At 42.9% G+C, this 23,557-nt stretch overlaps 1 protein-coding gene across 2 annotated transcripts in view; it reads right to left on the minus strand.

Annotated features, from left to right (window-relative positions):
- Positions 1-23,551, minus strand: part of ANKS1A (ankyrin repeat and sterile alpha motif domain containing 1A) — a 224,756-nt gene extending 201,205 nt beyond the window's left edge. The window contains exon 1 of one of the 2 annotated variants that reach the window (XM_019660889.1): positions 23,257-23,551. In XM_019660889.1, the coding sequence (XP_019516434.1) occupies positions 23,257-23,444 (188 nt within the window). In that variant the 5' untranslated portion in view covers positions 23,445-23,551. The remainder of the gene's footprint in view (positions 1-23,256) is intronic. The other variant, XM_019660888.1, reaches the window with a different exon arrangement.
- Between the last annotated feature and the right edge of the window lie 6 nt (positions 23,552-23,557).

A 23,557-nucleotide genomic window follows, 5' to 3' on the forward strand; every position in this document is an offset into this window, starting at 1 on the left:
AGGCAGTTTAAGTAGAAGAAAAAAACCCTCTGGAAGGAAATCTTGGGACTATAAAAACCCAAACTGCACTTTGTTACCAAAAAAACCAACCTGCCTAAGCCTGAAGCTCCAAGACAACAACTACAGATGTCCGTGTATCTACATTCCCTCCAGCTGCCCACAGTACTAACTATGGTGACTTTCTCACTCACCAGGGGTCCGAGTATCTGCTAAGCCCTGGGTACTGCCATAGGGGCAAGGATACATGTGAGCAAAACAGACAGACATGACCTTGGCCCTCATGGGATTTTTTTCTGGTGGGGGGAACCTACTTCAAATGACTCCAGAAAAAATGTAAGTAAAAAGCTAGCTAATACTTCCCACTACAAACAGAAAGACCTTCTACATACATGACACCCCAAAATTGCCTTGAGCAAAATACCACTCCGTTTTACAGCTGAAAAAAATGAGCTACATTAAGCAGCACATTACCCAAGATCATACAACTGACCACCTCAGAGCTTCATGGCCAAGTTCATGCTCTCTAACCACACCGGGTCACCTCTGCTCTCTCACTGCTGCTTCCAAAAGCTCTCAGTGAGGTCACCAGGAAGAAGCCACTCTACAAGCCATCCTGCTCCAACACTCAGAGCCTTCGGAGGGCCTATGTTCAATAAACACTGTTTTGGGGTCCACAATGCAATGTTATAATGCTCTCCCCACATCACTCGGGGTGAAATACTCCTTCTAAAGCGTTTCAGAAACTAAAGAGTCAAAAACACTGGGAGCCTAAAGGCACTTTTCTAAGACTAAGCTAAAATGGCTACTGGCCCCGGGAGGATTTCTGGCTGCACAAGAAAGTGGGTGGGCACATTACCTGAGCTGGTTTTCCCACCCTCGCCAGCTCAGGATTGGCTAACAGAATTTTCAAAACTGTTTCCTCCCCAATCTTAGAAAAACCTTACTACCTGCCTAACCAATTAAAAAAATACACTGAAGAGTGTCTTCCTGAAAACACTGTACAAATCAAATGGTGATGACTAAATCATTCTAGGCCTATTAGGGTGATTTACTAAGTGATGAATATTTTCGTTGAGAAAACTATTGAGTCCTTAATTAATTATGTTTAAATTCTGATGTTTTTAATTATCAAGTTTTCATAAAGTAGCACAGTCTGAGAATCATTTGTATGAATTTTTAAATGTCTGCACAAACTTCTCTGGGAAGACACCATCCTTCCTGATGGATTAGTTTTAGACTCAGACTATTTCACTGAGTCTTTCCTAACTAGTGAATAGTTAGGGGTCAAGAGACGAGGCTTCAGCTCGGCCACTATTATGTGTAATCTTACGTCAGTTCACCCCTCTGTGACTACGTATTTGTATCGTGACCACATGAACAGTCTTTCTCCATCTTATGGGGGTGGCGAGGCCAAATGGGTTTACAGAGGTAAATGCAAAAGGTATGATTTAAAGTTGAAATACTGGATCATCTTTCTGTACCTGGCTCCTAGGACGGAGCCCACCATAGAGCAGAAACTCAGTAAATATTTGAAGAAAGAGCGAAGTTCACCGCATTCATCAAATACAGGAAAGAAAACTAACTTTCAGGGAACCAAATGGCGGGTCAGGTTAACCACAAGAAAAATAGGCAATACACACTCCACCAGCAGGGCCACAGTAAAAGGTTCAGCATTTCACCTCCAAAATTGTGAACCACCATCACTGCATGCCACACAGATACAAAGGGCAGGTCAAACACGTCACTCAAAACCAATACTGTTTCTCTATCCACCCAACACGTATTGTTTTGTTTTCAATGATCCTCTAACCAAGATAGCCAAGTATTCTTACTAGTGCACTAGCTCTCTGTCTAACCTAAAATAACTCTGCAATAGAGTAAGGAAATTCTATAAATAAATGTCTGTTAAATCCTTACTATCTGCTAGGTGAGAGATTTTCAGTTATTTCATTCCCCACTTTTTAATAAAATGTGTTGCCAACTCCTCCTCGGAGGTGAAGGGGCCTCTCACCCCAACAGTGTGCTTTCCCAGTCCCCCAGCCCTGGGAGGGGGCCTCCCCGCCTCAGGGTCTAGAGCTCCACCTCCCAGACCCCCCCCCCCTCAGAATACCTGGGGTCAGGACGAAGCCACAAGAGCTGCTCCGTGGCTAGAAGAGGGGCGGAGGAAGAGAATGAGGCTGAGGAACACCCTCTCCCTCCAAGGGACTCCACAAAAGAGAACCTAAGCTAGACTCCTGCGTTTGAACGCAGGGGAACCAGAGCATGGCAGGGATGAGAATCAGACTCCAAGAGGAATCAGCGCAAAATGCTGACATTGATGCTAATTACAGATGCTGGAGCACCAACAAATTAATAAACATGAAACTGGGAAAATTTGATTTGGCCGTGTACAGATTAATACTAATTACAGTCACTCATGTAAACTGCTTACCTAATTACCATGCAGCACAATAATGACTCTGCATATCATTAAAGGTGTCAGATTAGCATACAAGTGTTTGATTTCATCACAACACTGGAACTGAGGTCACACATGCTCAGCCTCGTAAACTGTGGCTCACCTAGCAGGCTTGTGTACTTACAACTTAAAGCTGAAATGAACGTTGCTGGGTGAACAAGAACTTGTGTTGTAAAAGCAATGACACTCCCTAGGCACAGGATGAAAACTGGAAGGGGAGTTTGTGGTGGCTCAGAGCACTATATAGATTCCAGGGGCAAGAAATCTACCTTGTAGTTTCATTTTTATCATTTTTGTAGCCAAGCTTCATTTCTCCTCTACTCATCTGAATAAGGATTCTCTGGCCCCCACACCACCATGCTTCATTTAAACTGTCAAGGATTTACAGTAACAGGAAATTTGGAGTTGGGGTAGGCAGATAACTAAATTGTGGCTGACTGGAAAGAACCACTTCCTCTCAGCGTAAAGGGTGTGGTTTGGGTTTCTTAATGACCACTCAGGGTTAGGACTCCAGACACTGCCAATCACAAAGCCCAGGGAGCTTGTTTTGCCTTTTCTAGAAGTTTCCAGGCCTATGCAAATGACCTTAGGCTTCCCCAGGACACATTCCTGTAGCTGAGGACCAGGACTGAGTGAGGAAGTCCTGGGCGCCTAGATAACAGCCCTGTGGGTTTAAGGAGCCTCCACACTGCTTTCCTGCGCACAAGAAAAGGGCTTATTTCAGCAGCTGACCACAGGCCCAAGCAAGGACAGGGGTAGCTTTACACTTTACAAAACACTTATGATCAAATCCATATACCATGTCGCACAAAGTGCTGGTTTCGCCTTCTCCACGCATCTCAGAAAATATACAGCGGCCATAAGACCTGAAGGGAGTAGAAGGTCTGCCTTCTTTCCGTATCACTAGTTCTCCCCGCATGTCAAGAGTGCGTGGGTCTTCTCTGTGGGAATACCCATTTGGAGATTTAGGTTTCATCACAATAAAGGAAGATTAAAACAAACCAAAGTCTGATTTATCGGCCTGATTAAAAAAAAAACACACAAAAACTCATCATACAACTCCAGGCCTTCATCTACAAACTCCTATGCACATCGAAATACGAAATGCGTCTATTCCAAAGCAAACATCGCCCTTCTGCCACGGAGGGAGACAGCATCTCATTCCAGCTACGACTTATAAAAATCCACTCTCATTTTACATTGTAAAGTCCCCTGTAAGTCCTATTTAGTCACAGGAGAGATCAACCTGTCAACTGCAGTCAAAACCCACCAAGTCCTGTTCGTTGCGCCTCCTGGTCTTTCCAGCTGGGCCTCCTCTCCACACCCGCTGTTACTAGCCCTCATCATTTCGCACTCCTACTCAGTCTCAACCCCTCTGATCCACTTCCCAGAAATCAGAAGTGATGTGCCTACTGGGAAAAAAAAAACACCCTACTAAGGTAACTTTTCATCAATGATGATTATTATGGTAAATATCAGTTGAAGGCACAGAACAGGGTGCAACGGAAAAAAATGACTCTGGGGTCAGTGAAATGTGGAATTGAATTTAGATAAACAACATAAGCCTAGGTCTGTGGTTTTATGGGAGAATGCGTCTAGTGTAGTATTTGGCACAGATAGACCCATTCCTGCTTCCACCCTACTGTCCTGAATGGACCTGAGTGTATGGTAGAGAAAAAGAAACATATTACCAGGCAAAACCCTATGGTGCTAGAGATCAGAATAGTGGTTACCTCAAGGAGGGGCATTTGGGGCTGAGAGATGACACAACAGAGCCCTCTGGGGTATAGATGTTCTATGTCTTTATCTTGGTAATGACTACAGAGATGTACACTGTTAAAAAGAAACAGTCCAAAATGGAGTCACTTTTGTTAAGCCACACCAAGACGTAATACCTAAACCTAACTGCAGTTCCAGCCTCTCCCAGGAGTGGAATTTTAAACCAATCAGTCTGGAATTCCCTGGTCAGCACTAGTCTTATCTGCTTGATAAGACCCCCTAAGGAAAGATGACCTTGCCTGAAATAACCCACTCTTTTAACTTTCTTGTCCCACCCTCTTTCTGCCTATAAAAACCTTCCAATGCTGTATACCTGAAACTAATATAATATTAAATATCAAAAAAACAAAACCACTTCCATTTTGTACAACTCCTTGGAGCACCTTTCTGGTTGCCAGATGGGATGCTGCCCGATTCATAAGTCACTTAACAAAGCTCTAAGTCTTCCGATTGACTTGGTTGGATTTTGTTCTTTAACAACACAGAGGTAAAACATACTGCCCTGTACACTCAATATCCATACGCTCACTGTATGTAAATTATACTTCAATAATTTAACACCAGTGATTCTTAGTCCTGGGGCCACAGTGTGATTATAAAGGGTCAGCAAACGCATTCATACAGCAGGCATTGGCAGTAGGCAGAATAAATGTCTGCCACATGTCCCAAAGGTACAGAGAAACTACTGTACTTAATAAAACATGTTTATTTACTAACTTCAGAGTCATTCTGTCATAATACATTTTCTCAATCGACAAATATTCAAAGTACAACCACAATCCATTTGGGACTGAAACAATTTTTTGAAGTGATAGCTATCTATTTACCTACCTACCTACCTATCCATCCATCCATCCATCCATCCATCCATCCCCGCCCCCAGCTCCTGCTGACCCCCCCTCCCCACACTGTCCAAAAATCTAAACTCAACCCAGCCAGCATCCAAGATGGAACCCAACCACCTTACAGCCCCCCCTCCACTCACTCCACATGTAGCCTCGGCTCCCCTGGATGGCTTTACTCTCTGGCTCTACAACAGGTCTTTCCCACTGAAGCTTCTCCCATTATCCCCTAGCTGTTCCCTTTCCTCCTCACCAGTCTATCAACTATCTGAAACTTTGACTTCCTTCAAGGGCAGGGCTCAGGCTAGGGGTGGATTGTAGAAGGGGGCCTCTCCAGACCACCCCAGCCCATTACCATCTTCTCCTCTTCAAACTCCTTTAGCACTATTTACATCTGTGGCTAAAGGGCTGAGTATCTAAAAAGGTGGCTGGACTTCCTCTGTACAAATATTAACAACATCAGTTGACATTGCTATCTTGCAGCCACTGTTCTAAGTATTTTACTCATTGTAGTCACTTAATCTTCATTCAGTGTTACTATTGGGTTGTCGGAAAAGTCATGTCGTATTTTTTGTTTTTCGTTGCAAAAATGCGTCATGACTTTTCCGACAACCCAATATATGCGAGGTACTGTTATGACCATTAGGGAACTAAGGCAAAGAAATTAAGAAAGTCATCTATTATCTCTCAATCGGTAGGTGGCAAAGGCAAAATTTGAACCCAAACAACTTGACTCCAGAGCCACTAACCCAGAGGGTCTGTCTTTGTTTACATTTTCTTTGAAACAATTTTAGACTTCCAGTGGAGTTGCAAAGATAGTACAGAGTTCCTATATGCCTTTCACCCAGCTTCCTGATGTTAACATCTTAGATAACCATGGTACATTGATTAAAACTTAAGAAATTAACATTGGTACAATTTTCTATTAACTAAACCACAGGCTTTATTTTGATTTCCCCAATTTTTACACTCATGTCCTTTTTCTGCTCCAAGCTGGCACATTACATTCAGTAGTCATCACTCCTTAGCCTCCATCTAGGACAGTTCCTCAGTCTTTCCTTGTCTTTCTTGATCCTGTCACTTTTTTTAAAGAGTACTGGTCAGGGATGTGACAGAATGTCCTTCAATTTGAGTTTGTCTGTTTTCTCATGATTACACTGAGGCGATAGATTTGGGGGAAGAACACAAGAGGTGAAGTGCCCTTCTCAACACATCCTAGCAATGGGTAACTTATATCAACATAACTTCTCACGGGTGATGTTAGCCTTGACCATTTGGTTAGGTGAGGTCTGCCAGGTTCTCCACTATAAAATTACTGTTTTTCCCTTTCCATACTCTGTTATTTGCAAGCCAGTCTCTAAGTCCAACCCACACTCAAGAGGAGGAGAATTCAACTCCATCTCCTGGAGAGAAGAGTTTCGAAGAATAGGTGGACATGGGCTGAAACCACCACAGTAACTAATAAATATTTTAAGGAAGATGCTTTGAGGCCATGCACAGATTGTTTCTCCTTAAACTTTCACCCACTAACTTTGGCCTTCATTGACAGCTCTTGCCTTTAGCTATGATCACTGTGGTGCGTTAATGGCAATTTTCTAGTCCCCACATTCCTTCTACATTTATTAATGGAATTCTTCTGAAAGGAAGAGCAATCTCTTCTCCCCCATTTATTTATTTACTCAATCATTTATATCATTAACTCAGGGATATTTATCTTATTCTTTGGTGTATAATCCAATGTTATTTATTTTGCTGTTCAAGTTGTTCCTGCTTTGGCCGTTGAGAGCCCTCAAGGGCTGGCTGCTAGGTTCCTTTGACAGGCCCTGTCCTTTTTACTTTCCCTGCTGCAGTCCTGGAATTTCTCTGAGGAGCTGATGAGGCCATTTTATCACTACTCTAATCAAGTCCATTGCTTAGGGGAATTGACAAACTTTGTATTCCTATGTATCTCCTACAGCAGTAAGATTAACACACAGTCATTAGGCACTAGTCGGTATTTGTTTATGAAAACTCCAAGGGCAGAAAGAGCAATGGCCTGCTTACACACTCCGACAGATGAGAGGCAGACTTCCTTCTCTCCTGACCTATGCTTTTGGTTTACAGTAAGCGTGAGTTAGCAGGAGTTCTTTTTCCCCAATCTGACTCTCCAGCTGCTTTAAGACGTGCGGATGCACCATTCTTAGGACCCCTATCAGGAAACGCTATAAACACGGCCCTTTTTTTATGCAAGGGGAAACTGAGTTGCTCCCAAGACCACACAGCTGGAGGGTGGCTGAGGTGGTACCCAGGTGGAATTCCCCCAAAAGGCCGGCTCTCCCAGGCCTTTCCCCAGAGGCAGTGTGCACTCTGAAAGAGGGAGGTTTCTGGAGACAGTGTTTCCTGCAGGCTGCTTTTTCTGTCTAACCCATGTCCTCCTCCCTCCAGAGTTCAAGCATGGAGAGACTAGAGAATAAAACTAAGAGACCTATGTACTTGTCAGACCCCAGGGGCCTAGACAGACCTAAGCAAAGCTAAATACTCTATGACAAGAAGAGCTTATGGCTTTTAAAGATTTCATCCAGGGGTCTACACATCAAATATAAGGCTAAAATCAAAGTCAATGAAAGTGGGGGGCCAGCCGAGTGGCTCAGTTGGTTTAGAGTGCGAGCTCCAGGGCCGGCAGAGTGGCGCGTTGGTTAAGAGTTGGCTTGGGACGCCAGCTCTGAGCAGCAGGGCCCCGGTTCAGATCCCACATGAGGGCCGGTAACGCTGCGCCCTCTACAGCTAAGATGGTGAACAACAGCTCGACCTGGAGCTGGGCTGCTGTGAGTCGCTGGCGACGGCATAGGCTGCAGTGGGGCTGGCCAGCAGCGGGCATGAGCTTTCATGAGCTGCCATGAGCCACCGTGAGTGGCTGTCCAATGGCCAGCGAGCCACTGCCTCACCCAGGAAGAGCGCAATGATAATACCAACATGGGCTAGTGTAGTGACGTCCTCCACAACTAGACTGAAGAACAAAAGGACAGCAACTTGTCTGTTCCCCTTCCCTGATTCCCCAATAAAATCTTTAAAAAAAGAGTACGAGCTCTGGGCAACAGCGTCGCCGGTTCGATTCCCACATGGGCCAGTGAGCTGCACCCAAGCTGAGCTGCCACTGAGCTACCAACAGGTGGCAGGATGGCTCAGCTGGTGAGAGCATGTGTTCCTAACAAGGTTGCCGGTTCAACTCCCACATGGGATGGTGGGCTATGCCCACCCGCAACTAAGATTGAACACAGCACCTTGAGGTGAGCTGCCCTGAGCTGCCGACAGGCGGCAGGATGGCGACTGGACTTGGAACTGAGCTAGCTGCGCCCTCCACAACTAAGACTGAAGGACAACAACTTGCCTGTTCCCCTTTTCCAATTAAAAAAAAAAACCACAAAAAAAACAATGAAAGTGGGAAAGACAAGATTTAATTTTGTTCCGCTCAAATCCATATGACCACACGAACCCAAAGACACATCCCAACTTCTTAAGGGAGCAATGAGAATAAAAGAGTTTAAAACAAATGTGAATACAGTCAAAATAACAATAAAAAGCGGTAGGTTAAACCTATACGTGTCAAAATTTCACAAGTCCCAGTACCCAGTAATAAAGAAACCTGATGCCAGCCTGATTCATCATATGATGACTCCAGTGACCTCATTATTTCATCATCAAGAGAAAATCAGAAAATACTGTCAGCAATAGGAAGCATGTAAATAAATACGGAAATAATAGTGGTTATTAGGTTATTACATAATATTCACATTTTTTCAAAGATGCAGACTTGAGGTCCGAACTCACAGCTGATTCAATCCATCAGAAAATGTTTTCCTACATAGTGATTTGACTTCTAAAGCAGTGGCTTACGGGCAAATTGGTTTATTAGAATTACAACCGAACCCCACAATAAGCCAACTGGAAAGCACCATTATTAAGATTAAAAAACAGAAGTTATAAACATTCAATTTTATAGATTATAATGGAACTTCCCCCCCCAAATAAACCTTGGGTTTAGATCATTTCATTAGTACTAGCAGCATTACACAAAACTTACAATTACATATGCATACCTCTCAGCAAACAGATATTTTTAAAGGGTTGTGAAAACTCACTCAAAATAATTAGGTCTTAATAAATATCTGCCAATTGAATGAGGAGAGGCTAAAGTAACAGCTGTGCTGCCACGGTCATCAATTCTCTCTGTGAATGAGTGATATAGTTGACAAGAGAGTAAATATTAAAGAGAGAGGTACACAGAAGTGATGGTAACTAAAGACAAGGTGTGTAACAGATCATGATGGGTAAAAAAACACACCAAAGAAAAGACAGCTGTCATTTTGGTCGACAAAACGTAATAGGTAAAACTACTAGAATCGTAATTTCTTATACACTCTTTCATTAAAAAGAAAAACTGTTAGGGCTGGCCGAGTGGCGTGTTGGTTAAGAACTGGCTTGGGACGCCAGAGGGCCCCGGTTCGGATCCCACATATGAGGGCCAGTGACACTGCCCTCTACAGCTAAGATGCTGAACAACAGCTCAACCTGGAGCTGGGCTGCCGTGAGTCGCCGGCGACAGCGTAGGCTGCAGCCCCTGCGGCAGTGGGTTGCCATAGGCTACCGTGTGTGGCCAGCAGCCAGCGTGAGCGGCCAGCAGCCGCCGTGAGCGGCCGTCCAGAAGCCAGCGACTGATCTGCCTCGCCCGGGAAGAGCGCAATGATGGTGCCAACTTGGGCCAGTGAAGTGACGTCCTCCACAACTAGACTGAAGAACAAAACGACAGCAACTTGTCTGTTCTCCTTCCCACCAATTCCCCAGCACTGTTCCCATCCCCCCAATTCCCCAATAAAAATCTTTAAAAAAAAAAACCTGTTAAACTTTAAAGGAAAGCACAAAATCCTAGGTCATTTACTTATAAACCTTTTGGAAAGTCTGCTCTGGGGCTGCTAACAACACGTAAGGGCTGCTGATGAGTGACTAGCAAGAAAACTATTCTCCAGCTAGGCCTTAAACATACAATTATGGAGATAGCGCTAGATTAAAAAGTAACAAATCTGGAATGGCTGCCAATTCCCACGTCTGAGATATTTCATTTGTAGGTAAGAAGTAATGGAGCTATTCTAGTGCTGCTAAGCACACAGGATCCACAGGTGTTCTCAGAGCTACGGAGCTAGAATACCAGTTTTTCCTTATCCCTCTACCACATGGGGACCCAGCCATCTTTCTGGCAGCCATGATCTCCATGTAAAATGGCTCCTAAAGGCCCAGCAAACAGAAAGCCTTAGTTGCTGGCAAGTCACTTACCCTCGCGGAATCTCATCAGTAAAATAGGCACTAATATCTACATATCACAGGATTGTGAGGACTAAAGCACCGAGGATTAAGGAAAGTCATGTTTCCTGTCCCATAATCCCAGGCTTCAAACTAGTATCAGCAATCATTTGAATCATTCAGATAATACTCTCTGAAAATTATTTTAGGGACAAACTACTGTATTTTGCTACTGTAAAATTTGGTTGTAAACCACTAAGGAGAGACAGGGAGGGGAGAGAACTGTAAAAAAGCCGAGTTGGTAGCAATGGCTAGAAACCGCTTCAAATACAGGCTTGCCAACTGTTCAGATTTGCTTCCCTTGCATACACATTGGCCTTGGTAGTACATCTGGCAATCATGTGTCCAAAACAAATTTTTATCACTTTGAACTTGGGGTCGGGTCCTGAATTTTCTCAGATGAAATTCACGAATGTATTAACCTGCTTGAGAGGGGAATGAGAATTTTCTAGAAATCTGAAAAAAAAAGGGGGGGGTGCTTTTCCTCTTCATGAGGCATGGCATTCTCCTATGTTGTCTAAACTAATACATTATTTGGCATAAGTTTAAAGACATTCCCCTCATCTAACTTTCTTATAGTCCAGGGACACAGCCAAAGATTTAAAAAAAAAACAAGCCTCTTATTCTATGTAGTCAAAGTGTTCCAAAGGGATTTTGTGTTACATTCTTGGAAGAAAGGAAGAATCCCCAGTGGCACAAAACTAAGAGCAAGGGCTCTGGAGCCAGTGTGCTTGGGTTCAAAACGAAGCTCTTACTAGCTTACTAGCTTCCTACCTTGGGCAAGTTATTTGACCTCTCTGTGCCTCAGTGTCCTCATCAGTAAAATGGCAGTAATACCAGTGCCTTCCCCAAAGAGTTATGAGGCCAAAATGAGTTAATATTTGCAAAGTGCTTAGAACATTATACAGCACAAAGTAAGTGCTATAAAAGCAACTGCTGAGTTCAACTAAGTAATTCCTAATTAATCCTTTTGGTAAAATATTACCTAAGTCATGGTTTGAATCTCATCCAAAGAGACTTGAGTTCTCCGGGTGGTCAAATGCAGTGCTTTAAAGCAACAGTTTTGGAGTTAGAGGGACTTCTCTCCCTGTACCCTTCTGTGTGGTCCTAAGCTGGTCACTAGCCTCTCCCTGAACCTTTGTTTCTTCATCTGTAAAACGGGGATAATAACACTTATCTAGCAGGCATGCTGTGAAGGTAAACCGAAGAAGTACAGATGTAAAGTTCTTGGCACCGAGAGGGCAAAGTATTAAGTAATCAAGATGTGAAACCCCTCCCCCTCCCAAATACATGTGTACACAGCCACCCACAAGAGAGTGCAGAACAACTGAGCTGTTGTAAATTAACCTGAGTTAACTACCTCAAATACTACAGCATGGGCTGGGCTTTGCCTTGAAGCTTTATCAGGGCTGTGGGGCAACCTGGAGAAGCAAGAAGCAGGCGGCTAGATCCAACCAGGACAAGAGTCAATGCCCTGACTTCATCAGGCTGGACCGGAGGAAGACTGGGGAACATGACACCAGCAGTTATGAACAAAGCCAGGCCTTGGGGCTCCTCTCCAGGCCCGGCAATGAGCTAAAGGTCTAAAAACAAACACCAGAAAGTCTAAGAATCTCCCTCCCAGTGATTCAGGTCAACAGCCTTGAACTGATCTGTTTTGTAAGCTTTTCTGGCCATTGGGACTTCTTATAAGTAGGTCTTGACTGTATTTAAAAGGAAAAATAACTTGAGAAATGGATTGTATTTAAAGGAAACTGGAAAGAAAATTATAAGGGATGCTTACTCAGGTATAAGGAAAACCAACTCACCAGCTGCTTCACTCAGACAAAATGGGCTGGGGGCGGGCTGAAACCCCCTCTAAGAAGGACATGCTAAGGTTAAATAAAGCACCATCTCCAAATAAACTGGCCTGTGTTTTCTAAATACTTGATACCTCAGGTGACAGTATCACTCTTCTACCTTTTCACAGGTCACAACAGAGTTTCCAATTTTTTTTTTTTAACAAAATGTTCCTTAAAACAATTACAATCCCTGAGATTTTAAGCTTTCGCTGTGACTGAAAAGAATTGTAATTAGGAGATCTGACTGTACACATGCAAAGCTGAAAGTCACAAAAGGCACAAAAGGATAGATAATAAAAATGTTTACTTTCTTAATCCTAGTAAGAACAAGCACTTCATAATGCCTTTACAATGTAAAAATTACTGCTACTAATCCATATCAGGGAATGCTTAATAAACACTGACTGCTAGGATGAGTATTAGTGAGACATACATCTGCAGCTGCTTTCCCAGTCACAGTGAAAGACCTGACTGATCTCGACACATCTCGTTGCTTCTCGTCCCCATGGGCAGGGATAAGCACAGTGTAGCCGTGACCACGGATGGACCCCATCACACGGAGGCAGAGTCACAGCCTCAGTCTTGCAAGAATCATGCACCGTCCAACACAACGGTGTTGCTAATTCTTTGGCACAATGGAGGTGAAGTGTTTGAAGATACGCTTTCCTTTCTCGGTAAAGGAAGTTCAATATATTTCTTCTCTTCCCTTTATTTTTATTTTTCATCTGAACTAATGACAATGCTGTTTAAAGAATCTGAGAGCCCAACATGAAAGTGGCTGTGAAGTCAGTGTGACGGAGCTGGATGCTGTCACTGCCTCATAGAGGCCGAGATCGCTCTAAGATAGAACCCTGACTGTCCCAACAACTGTCAAAAAGAAAAACCTATGAGTGGTTGGTTCCATGTGCTGTTTTATCACTTTTGGACTGACTTTATATGTAGCATTTGTAGGGCCAGTCATGGGGGAATCTGAGCCAAAGCAGAAAGACCCAGATCCAGACTTCCCACCCCCAATCCAAACATATAAAGCCAATGGATAAAAATACAGCCCCCCAAAATGCTTTCATATATATAGTTGAGCTCCAAACAAAGAAAATACATAGGTGTCAACAGACGAACTCAAAATCAGAGCTTAAGTGGGACCTCTGAATGCAGTAAATCAGAAATCAACAATAAGGGGACAGGAAAATGTGCTCAGTACACTTAATAAAAGAATTCAACTGACTTCATTGTTTATGTAAAAAGTGTGACATCATGAAACATTCAGAGTAACAAATGATACTGAATAATCTAAGTAACAACTCAGTTTGACACATCTAGGTTCTTCTCTAGAGCCACCCATAAAGCTGGTGGGAAAACACCATTTAAAGTGGGTCTTCCGGGCTGGCCAAGTGGCGCATTAGTTAAGAACTGACTTGGGGCGCCAGAGGGCCCCGGTTTGGATCCCACATATGAGGGCCAGTGACACTGCCCTCTACAGCTAATTGGTGAACAGCAGCTCGACCTGGGGCTGCTGCTGTGGGTCACTGCGCCGGCGTAGGCTGCAGTCCCCTGCTGCAGTGGGTTGCCATGGGCTACCATGTGTAGCCAGCAAGCCAGCGTGAGCGGCCAGCAGCCACCCTGAGCGGCCGTCCAGAAGCCAGCGACTGATCTGCCTTGCCCGGGAAGAGCGCAATGATGGTGCCAACTTGGGCCAGTGAAGCCACATCCTCCACAACTAGACTGAAGAACAAAACAACAGCAACTTGTTTGTTCCCCTTCCCCAATTCCCCAGCACTGTTCCCCTCCCCCAATTCCCTAATAAAATCTTTAAAAAAATTAAAAAAATAAAGTGGGTCTTCCATGATTACAACCTAAAGAAATTTGGTTACTCAAGTCTCTAGGGCATCTTTTTAAGGCTTTCTCACCTATAGATAGAGTCATCTATGCCCAGCAAGTAACTTAAAAAAAAAAAATTAGAAACCGGAAGAATGTATCTATATTTTCGAAGATTAAAATGCTTGATTTGCAAATAGCCAAATGAACCAGCACAAACTGAGGAGGGCTCTGAGGAGAAATATCACTCAATTAAAATACACAAACACACACAACACCACTTTATTACAAACCAATTCAGTTGCTTTTCATGGTAAAGTAAAACAGTCAAAGTCTAAGTGTCTCAGAGCACATTTTAAAAACATTATTACTGAAGTACAACTATATTTAAATAAATATGAGTTCATAATGATATTTACAAAAACATTCATTGGATACCTCTAAAGACTACTAGGAAACCAACATGATCGGAAAACTGGGAAATAGAGGAAAAGAGTCAAGCATTTAATTAATCTTTTCTGCACAAACTGCAGCTCAGGATAAAGTCATTGATCACACACAGGAGGTCTCTCTACAAAGTTTCTGTCTAAAAAGCAGTCCAGTTAAAAAGGGAAAGAAGGTAAAACAGAGATCAAAATATCACCATTTTGCAGACTTAGTTCAGTCCTGGATGTAAGCAGTGATGTCAGCAGCTGCCGACATCACACGAAAGACTAGCCTGAAGAAGTACACCACATCCCCGAGGAAGAAATCCTGCCAAAACATCTGAACCTGAATCAGACCAAGTCTCTAGGTCTGATTTCCAGCTTACAGGAAATACAGGGAACAGATGAACATGTTAAATGATACCTCAGCGATACAATCAGCAAAGCCCCCCTGTGAGAAATGGAGCAAATGGCCTTTTTTCTTCAACAAATAAACTGGAAAGAAAACAGAGATGAAAAGCCACAGATTTAAAGAGATTTAGACACATCAAGAGAATGCAATGTGTGGACCTTGTCTGGACACAGATTTGAACAAATTAACTGTAAGATATAAAATATTTTGGTCAATATGGAAAATATGGACCCTGACTGACGAAACATTTGATGACTGTAAGGAACTGCCATTTTTAAGGTTAGATAATGGTATGGTGAATATTTTTTAAAGAGTCCTTATCTTTCAGAGATACATACTTAAATAATATGATACATAGGATATTCTTCAAAATAATTGTGTTGGGGGGGTGGGTGTAAAAAGAAACAAAATTGGCCATAAGCTGATAATTGTTTTATGGGTATACAAGGTATATGAGGATTCATTATTTTATTCTCTCAACTCCTGTATGTTTAAAATTTCCCATAATAAAAATTAGAACTACAAAAGACAATGGTCTTTCTCTCATTCTCCTTAGAGCGTATTGCTCCATGCAATTGTATGATTAATGGCCCTCTTCTTGACGTTTTACCTCTGATGAAGGACCCAAGAGGCCTCAAACTTTACCACTAAAAATCCTGTGCCTGCACAAAGGTAACTTTCTAGCTATAAGGAGCATTTAGCAGCAGTAGATCAGTACATTACTTTCCAATCAAAAGGACCGAGGAGATGAAAAGGGCCTTAGAATGATTAGAAGAGTCCTCGAATTTAACTGCACATATGATGGTTTGCAATGGTTGAATCCTCAAATTACACCTACTATCCTACTGAGTATATAAAATGTTATAAGCATGAGTGTACACAAAATCTTATCTACAAGGATGTACACCACAGTGCTGTTCCAATAGCAGAAAACTAAAATCATGTTCATGTCTAATGGTAGGGAAGGGATTAAATAAATTATAGTTTATACACACACTGTGGAATATCATTTACCCACTTAGAATGAGGTTGAGGAGAATAGGAAATAATAGGAAAAGTGTTCACAATATATTAAGTGAAAACTTGAGACAAAGTATGTATTAGTACAGAACAACGTCATCTCTGTTTTAAAAAAAACAAAAACAGTTTGCATAGAAAAATGACCAGTATATACACCAAAATTACAACAGTTAATTTCTTTAGGTGGTGGAATTATAGATGATTTGATTTTCTTCTTCATGTTTTTATGTGTCTAGCCATTTTTCTAGAGGCAAAGGTCCATATTCCCGCATCTACAATACAGAAATCCAAAAAATCTCTAAAAATACATTTTCAAAAGGTAGCGGCAAACTCATTTGGGTACAAAACCTGACTTAAACTGATAGCGAGCTCTTCATATTTATGCCATTTACTGTGAATATTTACAGAGTTCACTGCAGAAATATATTTCAGAGTGTTGCCCCAGATTCCACTAGGGCAGCGGTTCTCAACCTTCCTAATGCTGCGACCCCTTAATACAGTTCCTCATGTTGTGGTGACCCCCAACCATAAAATTATTTTCGTTGCTACTCTATAACTGTAATTTTGCTACTGTTATGAATCGTAATGTAAATATCTTTTTGTTTTCCGATGGTCTTAGTAATTTGTAGATCAAATTTGTTTAGTTTACAAATCCAAAAAGAGGTTTTAAAACAAGTCAGTTGTCTCTGCTTTCCTTGTGATGTTATTACCTTTGTTAAAAATGGTGGAGATGATCCAGGAAGCAGAACTGCCCCCTGGCTTACTGCTTTGGGGTAAGCAGAACTTACCCCAAAGGGGTTGCGACCCACAGGTTGAGAACCGCTGCACTAGGGGCTCACTATTACCCTCCAATAATCCAAATATTCTGGATTCTAAACCCCCAAAATTGCAGACAGGAGATTGTGGACTTGTATCAGTTTGTACCTACGCCACCATTACCATTTTTAGGCTTTTAAAAATGGGACCCTATTTGAAAAGTTTGAGAGCCTCTGCTATTATAAATTTTAAAATGGCAACATAGATAAAAAATATGTCCTTAACAAACAGGATTATCATTTCAGATTCATCAAAGGTGACACGCACTGGGCTCCCATGGGGTGATTTTGGTAGCCGAGGTTTACCAAGTCCTTGGCAGGTGCCAGGCATGATGTGTCTTACACATTTTAGCTTGCATGATGTTGCTTCAGGAGGTAGATATATCCCAGGCCCGTTATCAAATGGAGACACAGATGCTCAGGGAGCTTATGTGGCTTGCCTAAGCAGAGCTGGGTCAAAACCCTACCCTTAGCAACGATGCTAAGTAAGCCAGATTAAGTCAGTAAACCAGGGGGCAGTTCTGCTTCCTGGATCATCTCCACCATTTTTAACAGTGGTAATAACATCACAAGGAAAGCAGAGACAACTGACTTGTTTTAAAACCTCTTTTTTGATTTGTAAACTAAACAAACTTGATCTACAAATTACTAAGAAAGGATAAATAAGAAGCCATACCATGTAATTTCTAGTATTACTACCATTAACCCTAACCACACCAAAGTTATTTGAAGATGTTCTATGAATGTAACGATATAATTTTCTAGACCACAGAAAATCTCCCAGTAATCTTTTGGAAATCAGTGTGGGGAACAGTTTCTGAGGGCTCTCCAGAAAAGACCAAGTTCCTACCCACAGGAGAGCCTGACATTTCCAAGAACAAACTCTCCACTATCTACTGTTGGGGCTTCCTTGGTGTCTCTGGGCTATAATATCTAGTAATTTCCTTGCCTTACTGAAGACCAAGGCAGAAATAGCCTTGACTTCCTTTTGCAAACCAAAATTCACAGCTGTTTGGGGTGAACAAACCAGGGTGGGGGTGGGGGAGCCGGCAGGTTCCTCTGAAGGGATTTTTCTGGCCAAGGATACAACTTTCTCGCTGAGACCATAACCTCCCAGGACACGTGAACATGCTGAAGCTGACTGGATACTAATCAAATTCTTCAGACCACAAGGCTGTTTCACCATTTCCTGTCTCTAATTTCTATAACTAAGACAGTAAAAAACTGAACTTCCCTTGGAGAAGACAGAAAAAAGGGAGATCTCTGATTTATCAAACTTCTGCTAAATTATCTTTTTCTACCAGTTAGATGTCCTACTCAGTTTAAAATTAGGCACTTTCTAGATTTGTAGACAGGGGTCATTTCCAGGCATGCTATCTTTTTTGTTTTGTTTTTAACGGGGGAACCACAGTCTGGTTTAGAGAAAGCCAAATGTACAGCAATCCCAAAGTAAAGAAAAAGGGCTGCCATCCCAATAAAACCGTACTTAGAAGAAGTATTTTAAGAAGCTCTTGAAAAACCATCTTAATGAATTAAGCAGGCTTAGTGGGAGATCCAGAAAACTGCTATCCTAATGGATAGCTGTGTTTTGCTTTATTGTTTTTGTTTTTGCATTCTCGTGAGATCCTGCTCCCAGCACTTCCCATTCGACAATCCTTACAGGGTCCGTGTTGCCCTGTCCCTTAGGATGTTAAAATCATTTTGTTTAAAATAGTCACACTCAAAAGAAACCTGGCAAAGGAAAAGGGTCGGCATGAGAAAAAGCTATCATGTCATTAAAATTTCCAAGCTACAGATTCATTCTGGGGGCAAGTAAAGGACCATTTCAATAGAATGGTTATGCTAACCACTTTTTTTATTTTAATTCTGAATTCCTTAAATAAATATTAGGGATCTTTCTTAAAAACAATGAATAACCTGTCATATCTTCTGACATTTGAGAGAAACTGTAATTGTCCACAAAATGGGGTCCATTTTTCCAAATGTTTCATTGCTTCATTCCTCATTTCAAAAACTTTTCAGGTCTTTGGGAAACTCATGGTTGTTTTTGGATAGTCTTCCTACCCCTCACCCCAAATGGTAGAGTAAAAGCTAGTTTACAGTCACATTTATTGCTACATTGAAACGTGTCAATGTACATAGATGTCTATAAATGTTCAGACTTTTCCAGCAAGCTTCCTTGGCTTCTTTTCTCATTCGCTCTTCTCATGTTTGACAAATTAAGTACACAATTTTCCTAAACCATGACACAATCTACTCCTCAGTCATGGCCTTTGGTTTAGTTTCTCTGTGCTTCTGAACTCTCAGGCGTGCACTTCACTTCACATCATTCCCATATATTCACACTCACATACATCGGGTTCATAATTCAATTTACAGTTTTAAGTAATATATGATGTTTTCTTTCAACATTTCCTTTTCTCAGATCTTTTAGCCCTTTAGTTAACAGAATTCACGTTTAACCCAAATCTTACTGTTTTCTCATACAGTAGTTGCTTTCCTGGAACTCAGTAGTTTCACTATAACCATAAACATATCAAACTCTCTATCACATGAGAATTTGAGTGCCTGCTATGGGTCCATGGCTCAAAAATACCAAGAGTTAAAAAGAAGCTTAATACAGCGCTCTAAGCCACAGACTGAAGGCATGCACCTGTTCAACAATTAGAAAATAATAAAGTATTATATAAAGTCAAGTCCACGCTATCCAGAACCTTTGTAGGACTTGACATTTTATATAGCTATGCTTTTTAGGTAACGTATTGCTTGTCCTTTCAAGTAACAAAAATTATATTTGAATCGTTTTGGTTAGAAAACTCAAATATGTTTTTCCTACTTTCATTAACAAGCTAGTGAACATAATTTAATCTTTATTTATGGCTAAGAGTCATAATAAACAGAAATTATAGCACTGAGCTCTAGTAAAATGATGCCTGGGGCCTAACCAGGTATAGAGGGGTACATATATCTATGTTAATAGTCTCGAAGTACCAGGGGGTGGGAAAATGCTAGGTTTTAATTGCTTTTTCTGTCTCAAATTTTGTCAATCACACAGACATCATACGACTATAAACGCTATAAGGGAACAGGCCATGTACTGGAAGAGAGACTAATTTTGATAGAGTACCTACTATGTGCCAGGTCTAAGATAAACTTTGCAGTGCATCTAGCAATAGGCCTGGTACAAAGGAGGTGATGGGTAAACATCTGGTAAGTGAGTGGCATTAACATGCCTGCCTGAGCAAGTCCTCTCCCTCACTTAGTGTTTCTGATCTGCCATGGCTTGGAAAACAGATACTCACGTGTGAAAGAACACCATTGAAAAGGTGTCTGGCATGGTACTTTGCACATAGCAGGTGCAGGATGGCAAAATTGGACATGCTGACCTAAACTGAGGAGCGCTAACAGGGAGCACTCACAATGTGCCAGAAATTGTGGTTAAGTTTCTTGCACACATTATCTAAGACAATACCTGTAAGATGCATAATATTATCCCCATTTAACAGATGCAGAAACTGAGGTTCAGAGTAGTTGAGCAATTTGTATGAAGTCAGGCAATGAGTCAGTGGACTTGAATCCAGGTGGTATGACTCCAGGACAAGAGGCCTTAAGCATAATACTATACTGCCTCTGCATGTACAGTAACTGAGGAAAGGTCAGAGGACATAAAGTTTGTAACAACTTTTTTATTTATCTGGAAGTATTCTTTGCTGACTTTCTGACTCTCAGGTATGCTCTCAATTGGTGAGGGTTACTATACGTCAACATTATACTGACAGGCCAAAGCAGTAAACTGTGAAATCCAGGCAAAGTATAAGTCGACAAGCTTCTATAAACCACAGATGAAGGGTTCTAAAGAAGTAGGCGCTTGAGAGATCTGTGTATTAGGGTCATTAGGGAGGGCGTTAAGTTAGGACCTAAGCCCAAGCAGAGTAAGAGAAAAGGGATAGGGTGAAAAAAGGAGCATTCTGTAGCTGAAGGATAAGCACAAAGCTTTTGAGGAATGGGCAGTGGCGGGGTGAGGGGAATCATAAATAGATGAACAGATGAATAAATAGATGAATAGACAAACACACATGTGGTGGGGAACATTTATATCCACTGCAGCTGTAAGCTCCTATTCCTGCCAGCTTTCCTTGGTCACTCAAACAGCTGGACAAACGTAGGCAGCAGTTGGCAGTCCTAGTGGGGGTAGAAGATGGCAGCAAACGCAAAGGCCAATTCTGAAACTGTGATTCCACAGCTCTTGTTAAATAACCCAGGGTCCCTGAGGTGGGGAGTGTACGCATAATGGACCTAACCCTCTATTATTTCCAAACCTAAAATGGCAGGACGTGCTGACCTAGGGATTATTTAAATCATGGTCTCATTTGCTCAGAAATCTTTCACTAGGTTGAACCACAGTCACCTCTAATTAATGACACACCTATTGTAACGAGTGCCTGCAGATCCTCCCTGGCCCTAGGAGTCACAGGGATGAGAGGCTGGGGCAGGTCTCAGGCCATCTACCATCTCTACAACAGACACGGAAGCAAGTCAGGAGGAGTTAACTCTCTTACACAAGGGAATGGAGACACCACCATCACGACACACTGGACATATTAACATGAGACCCAAAGTAAAAACACTGTGCTCAACAAAGATTTCCTGGTCTTGCTTAACTACATGGCAGCTAAATCCCCAGCAAAAGTTCAAGTCTCTGAGTGAGAGCACTAAGAGTAACTTGGCCTGTACTTGAAGGCAGGAGGTGTGTGAAAGTCTCTCACTTCAGCAGGATATACTGGGTGTTAAGGTAGTTCTTCTGGCAGACCACCAAATGCTACATCATTCAACTCATTAGAGACAGGCACCTCAAAACTTGTATACTCTTTCTCTCATCTCTCAGACATCAGAAGAGCAGAAATGTCAAAGTAATCTGGGTAAGATTCAAAACCCAATTCATGCATTCAAAGTACATTTATTCAACACCTGTGAGTTGTCAGGCACTGATCTAGGGACTGGAAATATAAACATGAGAAAGACCAAGCCTCTGAAAAATGGAAGTTTATCCATCCATTATAATTTCCCCTTATCGCGCCCAACCACTCAAGGCTCCAGGCAGGGAGTTCTAGTGTCCCACTCGCACCAAATAAGGCTCTTTCCCCACTTCCGTGCCTATGATCATGGTGTGCCCATCTGGAACACTCACTCTGCTTCACCTACCCAAATCCTCACTTCCTTCAAAACCAGCTGAGGTTCCTCCCTTCCTGGGAGCCCTGATCTCCATCTCATCCTAAAGTGATGTCTCATTTCTCTGAACTATCAATTAGGTGAGTACCATCATCAGTTTATTTAGAAATTTATCATTCTCTGACTGTTATTTAGTCAACAAATCCTGAGTACCTACTGTGTGACAGCATTGTCTTAAGGGCTGCAGAAACTGCGGCATACAGTACTGGTGTTTGCTTCCCCCAAGGAACTCCTAAGGAGAGTTCTTCTCTTATACTGCTTTTAAAAAATCTTCCTGTATAGAGCTTGGTTCCTACTCAATGCTTAATACCTAACAATTTATTAGAGCCTGAGGGTTCCTTCAACCAAGCTCACCCAAATTGACATTACACAAAGTAATGGGGAACAAAAGCAAACCAAGCCATTTCTAAATGAACTTCCACTTCTTAAAAACCTCAAAAGAACAAGGAAGGAAAAGAAAACAGGCTATGAAAAGTGTTGCTGAACCAACACATTTTACTCACTGACAATTCCCCCTCCAAGGCACACAAAAGTGACCTTTTTCTCTCAATCCTTACAGCTCAGATTCAAGTGTTTATTTTAACAACAGACCCTGGAAAAGTTTAAACCATCCTTGGTTAGTTTCCTAACCAAGTCTTTCTAAAGCTTTATTTCTTGATGAATAAACCCCCTGAAGAGTCCTGCATATGCCACTTAACAGAGCAACCCAATGAGGTTCACTACAAGGAACTAGAATTTGATCTTCAAGCACAAGAGGGTCTCAAGGAACAATTTGGACGTTATAAATCCAGAGACAATTTTAATATAAACAACAAAAGCCAGATCCTGCAGAGAGCCCAGTGGAAGGTTCCAAGTTCCCAAAAGAAGGGAATCAAGATAATTTCCTCCAGGGGAGCCGCGAGATTCTGCAAGACGTGGGTGTTTCTGCAGGAGGTGAGGGAGATTTAAAATATACATATATTGCTCTAAAGTGGCTTGTTAGACACGACAGCTGGCACCCTATAGCGGGCGAGGGTGAAGCCGGACTGTGCCATGCGGCGGAGGCAGCCACCTGGGCACTCCCACCATTCTTCGCAGCCGAGTCAGGACGCGAGACGAGAAGAGCCCGGCGCCGCTCGGACCCGCACCGGCGACCCTTGCCCCGTGGGCCGCCTGCCTTCGCCCCGGGGCACCCCGAAAAGCCACCCCACCCGGGTCTCAGGACCCTCGAGCTCTCTAGGGACCCAAGGGGCAGGCGGTGGAGAGGGGATCTCGTGGTGGCTTCCCGGCCCCGGCGCGTTACCCACCTGAGCAGACTGGAGAGGGGATGGCTCGAGGAGCCCAGGCCGCCACCGCCGCCGCTGCCGCCCCCGGAGCCGCCACCGCCGCCGCCGCCCCCGAAGCCTGAGGAGAGCCGCTTCCCGGACAGCAGCTTCTCCACCGCCGGGAGGTGCCCGGTGCGGGCCGCCTCCAGCAGCTCCTGCTCCTTCCCCATCCCCAGGGTCACCACCCCCTGGACCCCCTTCCCGGGGCCGCTGCTGAGCCTGCTCTGGCTCCCAAACTTTCCGTCTCCGGGCAACGCACCCCCCAAACCGGCCGGGGACACCA

The sequence above is a fragment of the Hipposideros armiger genome, unplaced genomic scaffold (genome assembly GCF_001890085.2).
Source record: "Hipposideros armiger isolate ML-2016 unplaced genomic scaffold, ASM189008v1 scaffold_331, whole genome shotgun sequence".
In the NCBI taxonomy this organism is placed as follows: domain Eukaryota; kingdom Metazoa; phylum Chordata; class Mammalia; order Chiroptera; family Hipposideridae; genus Hipposideros; species Hipposideros armiger.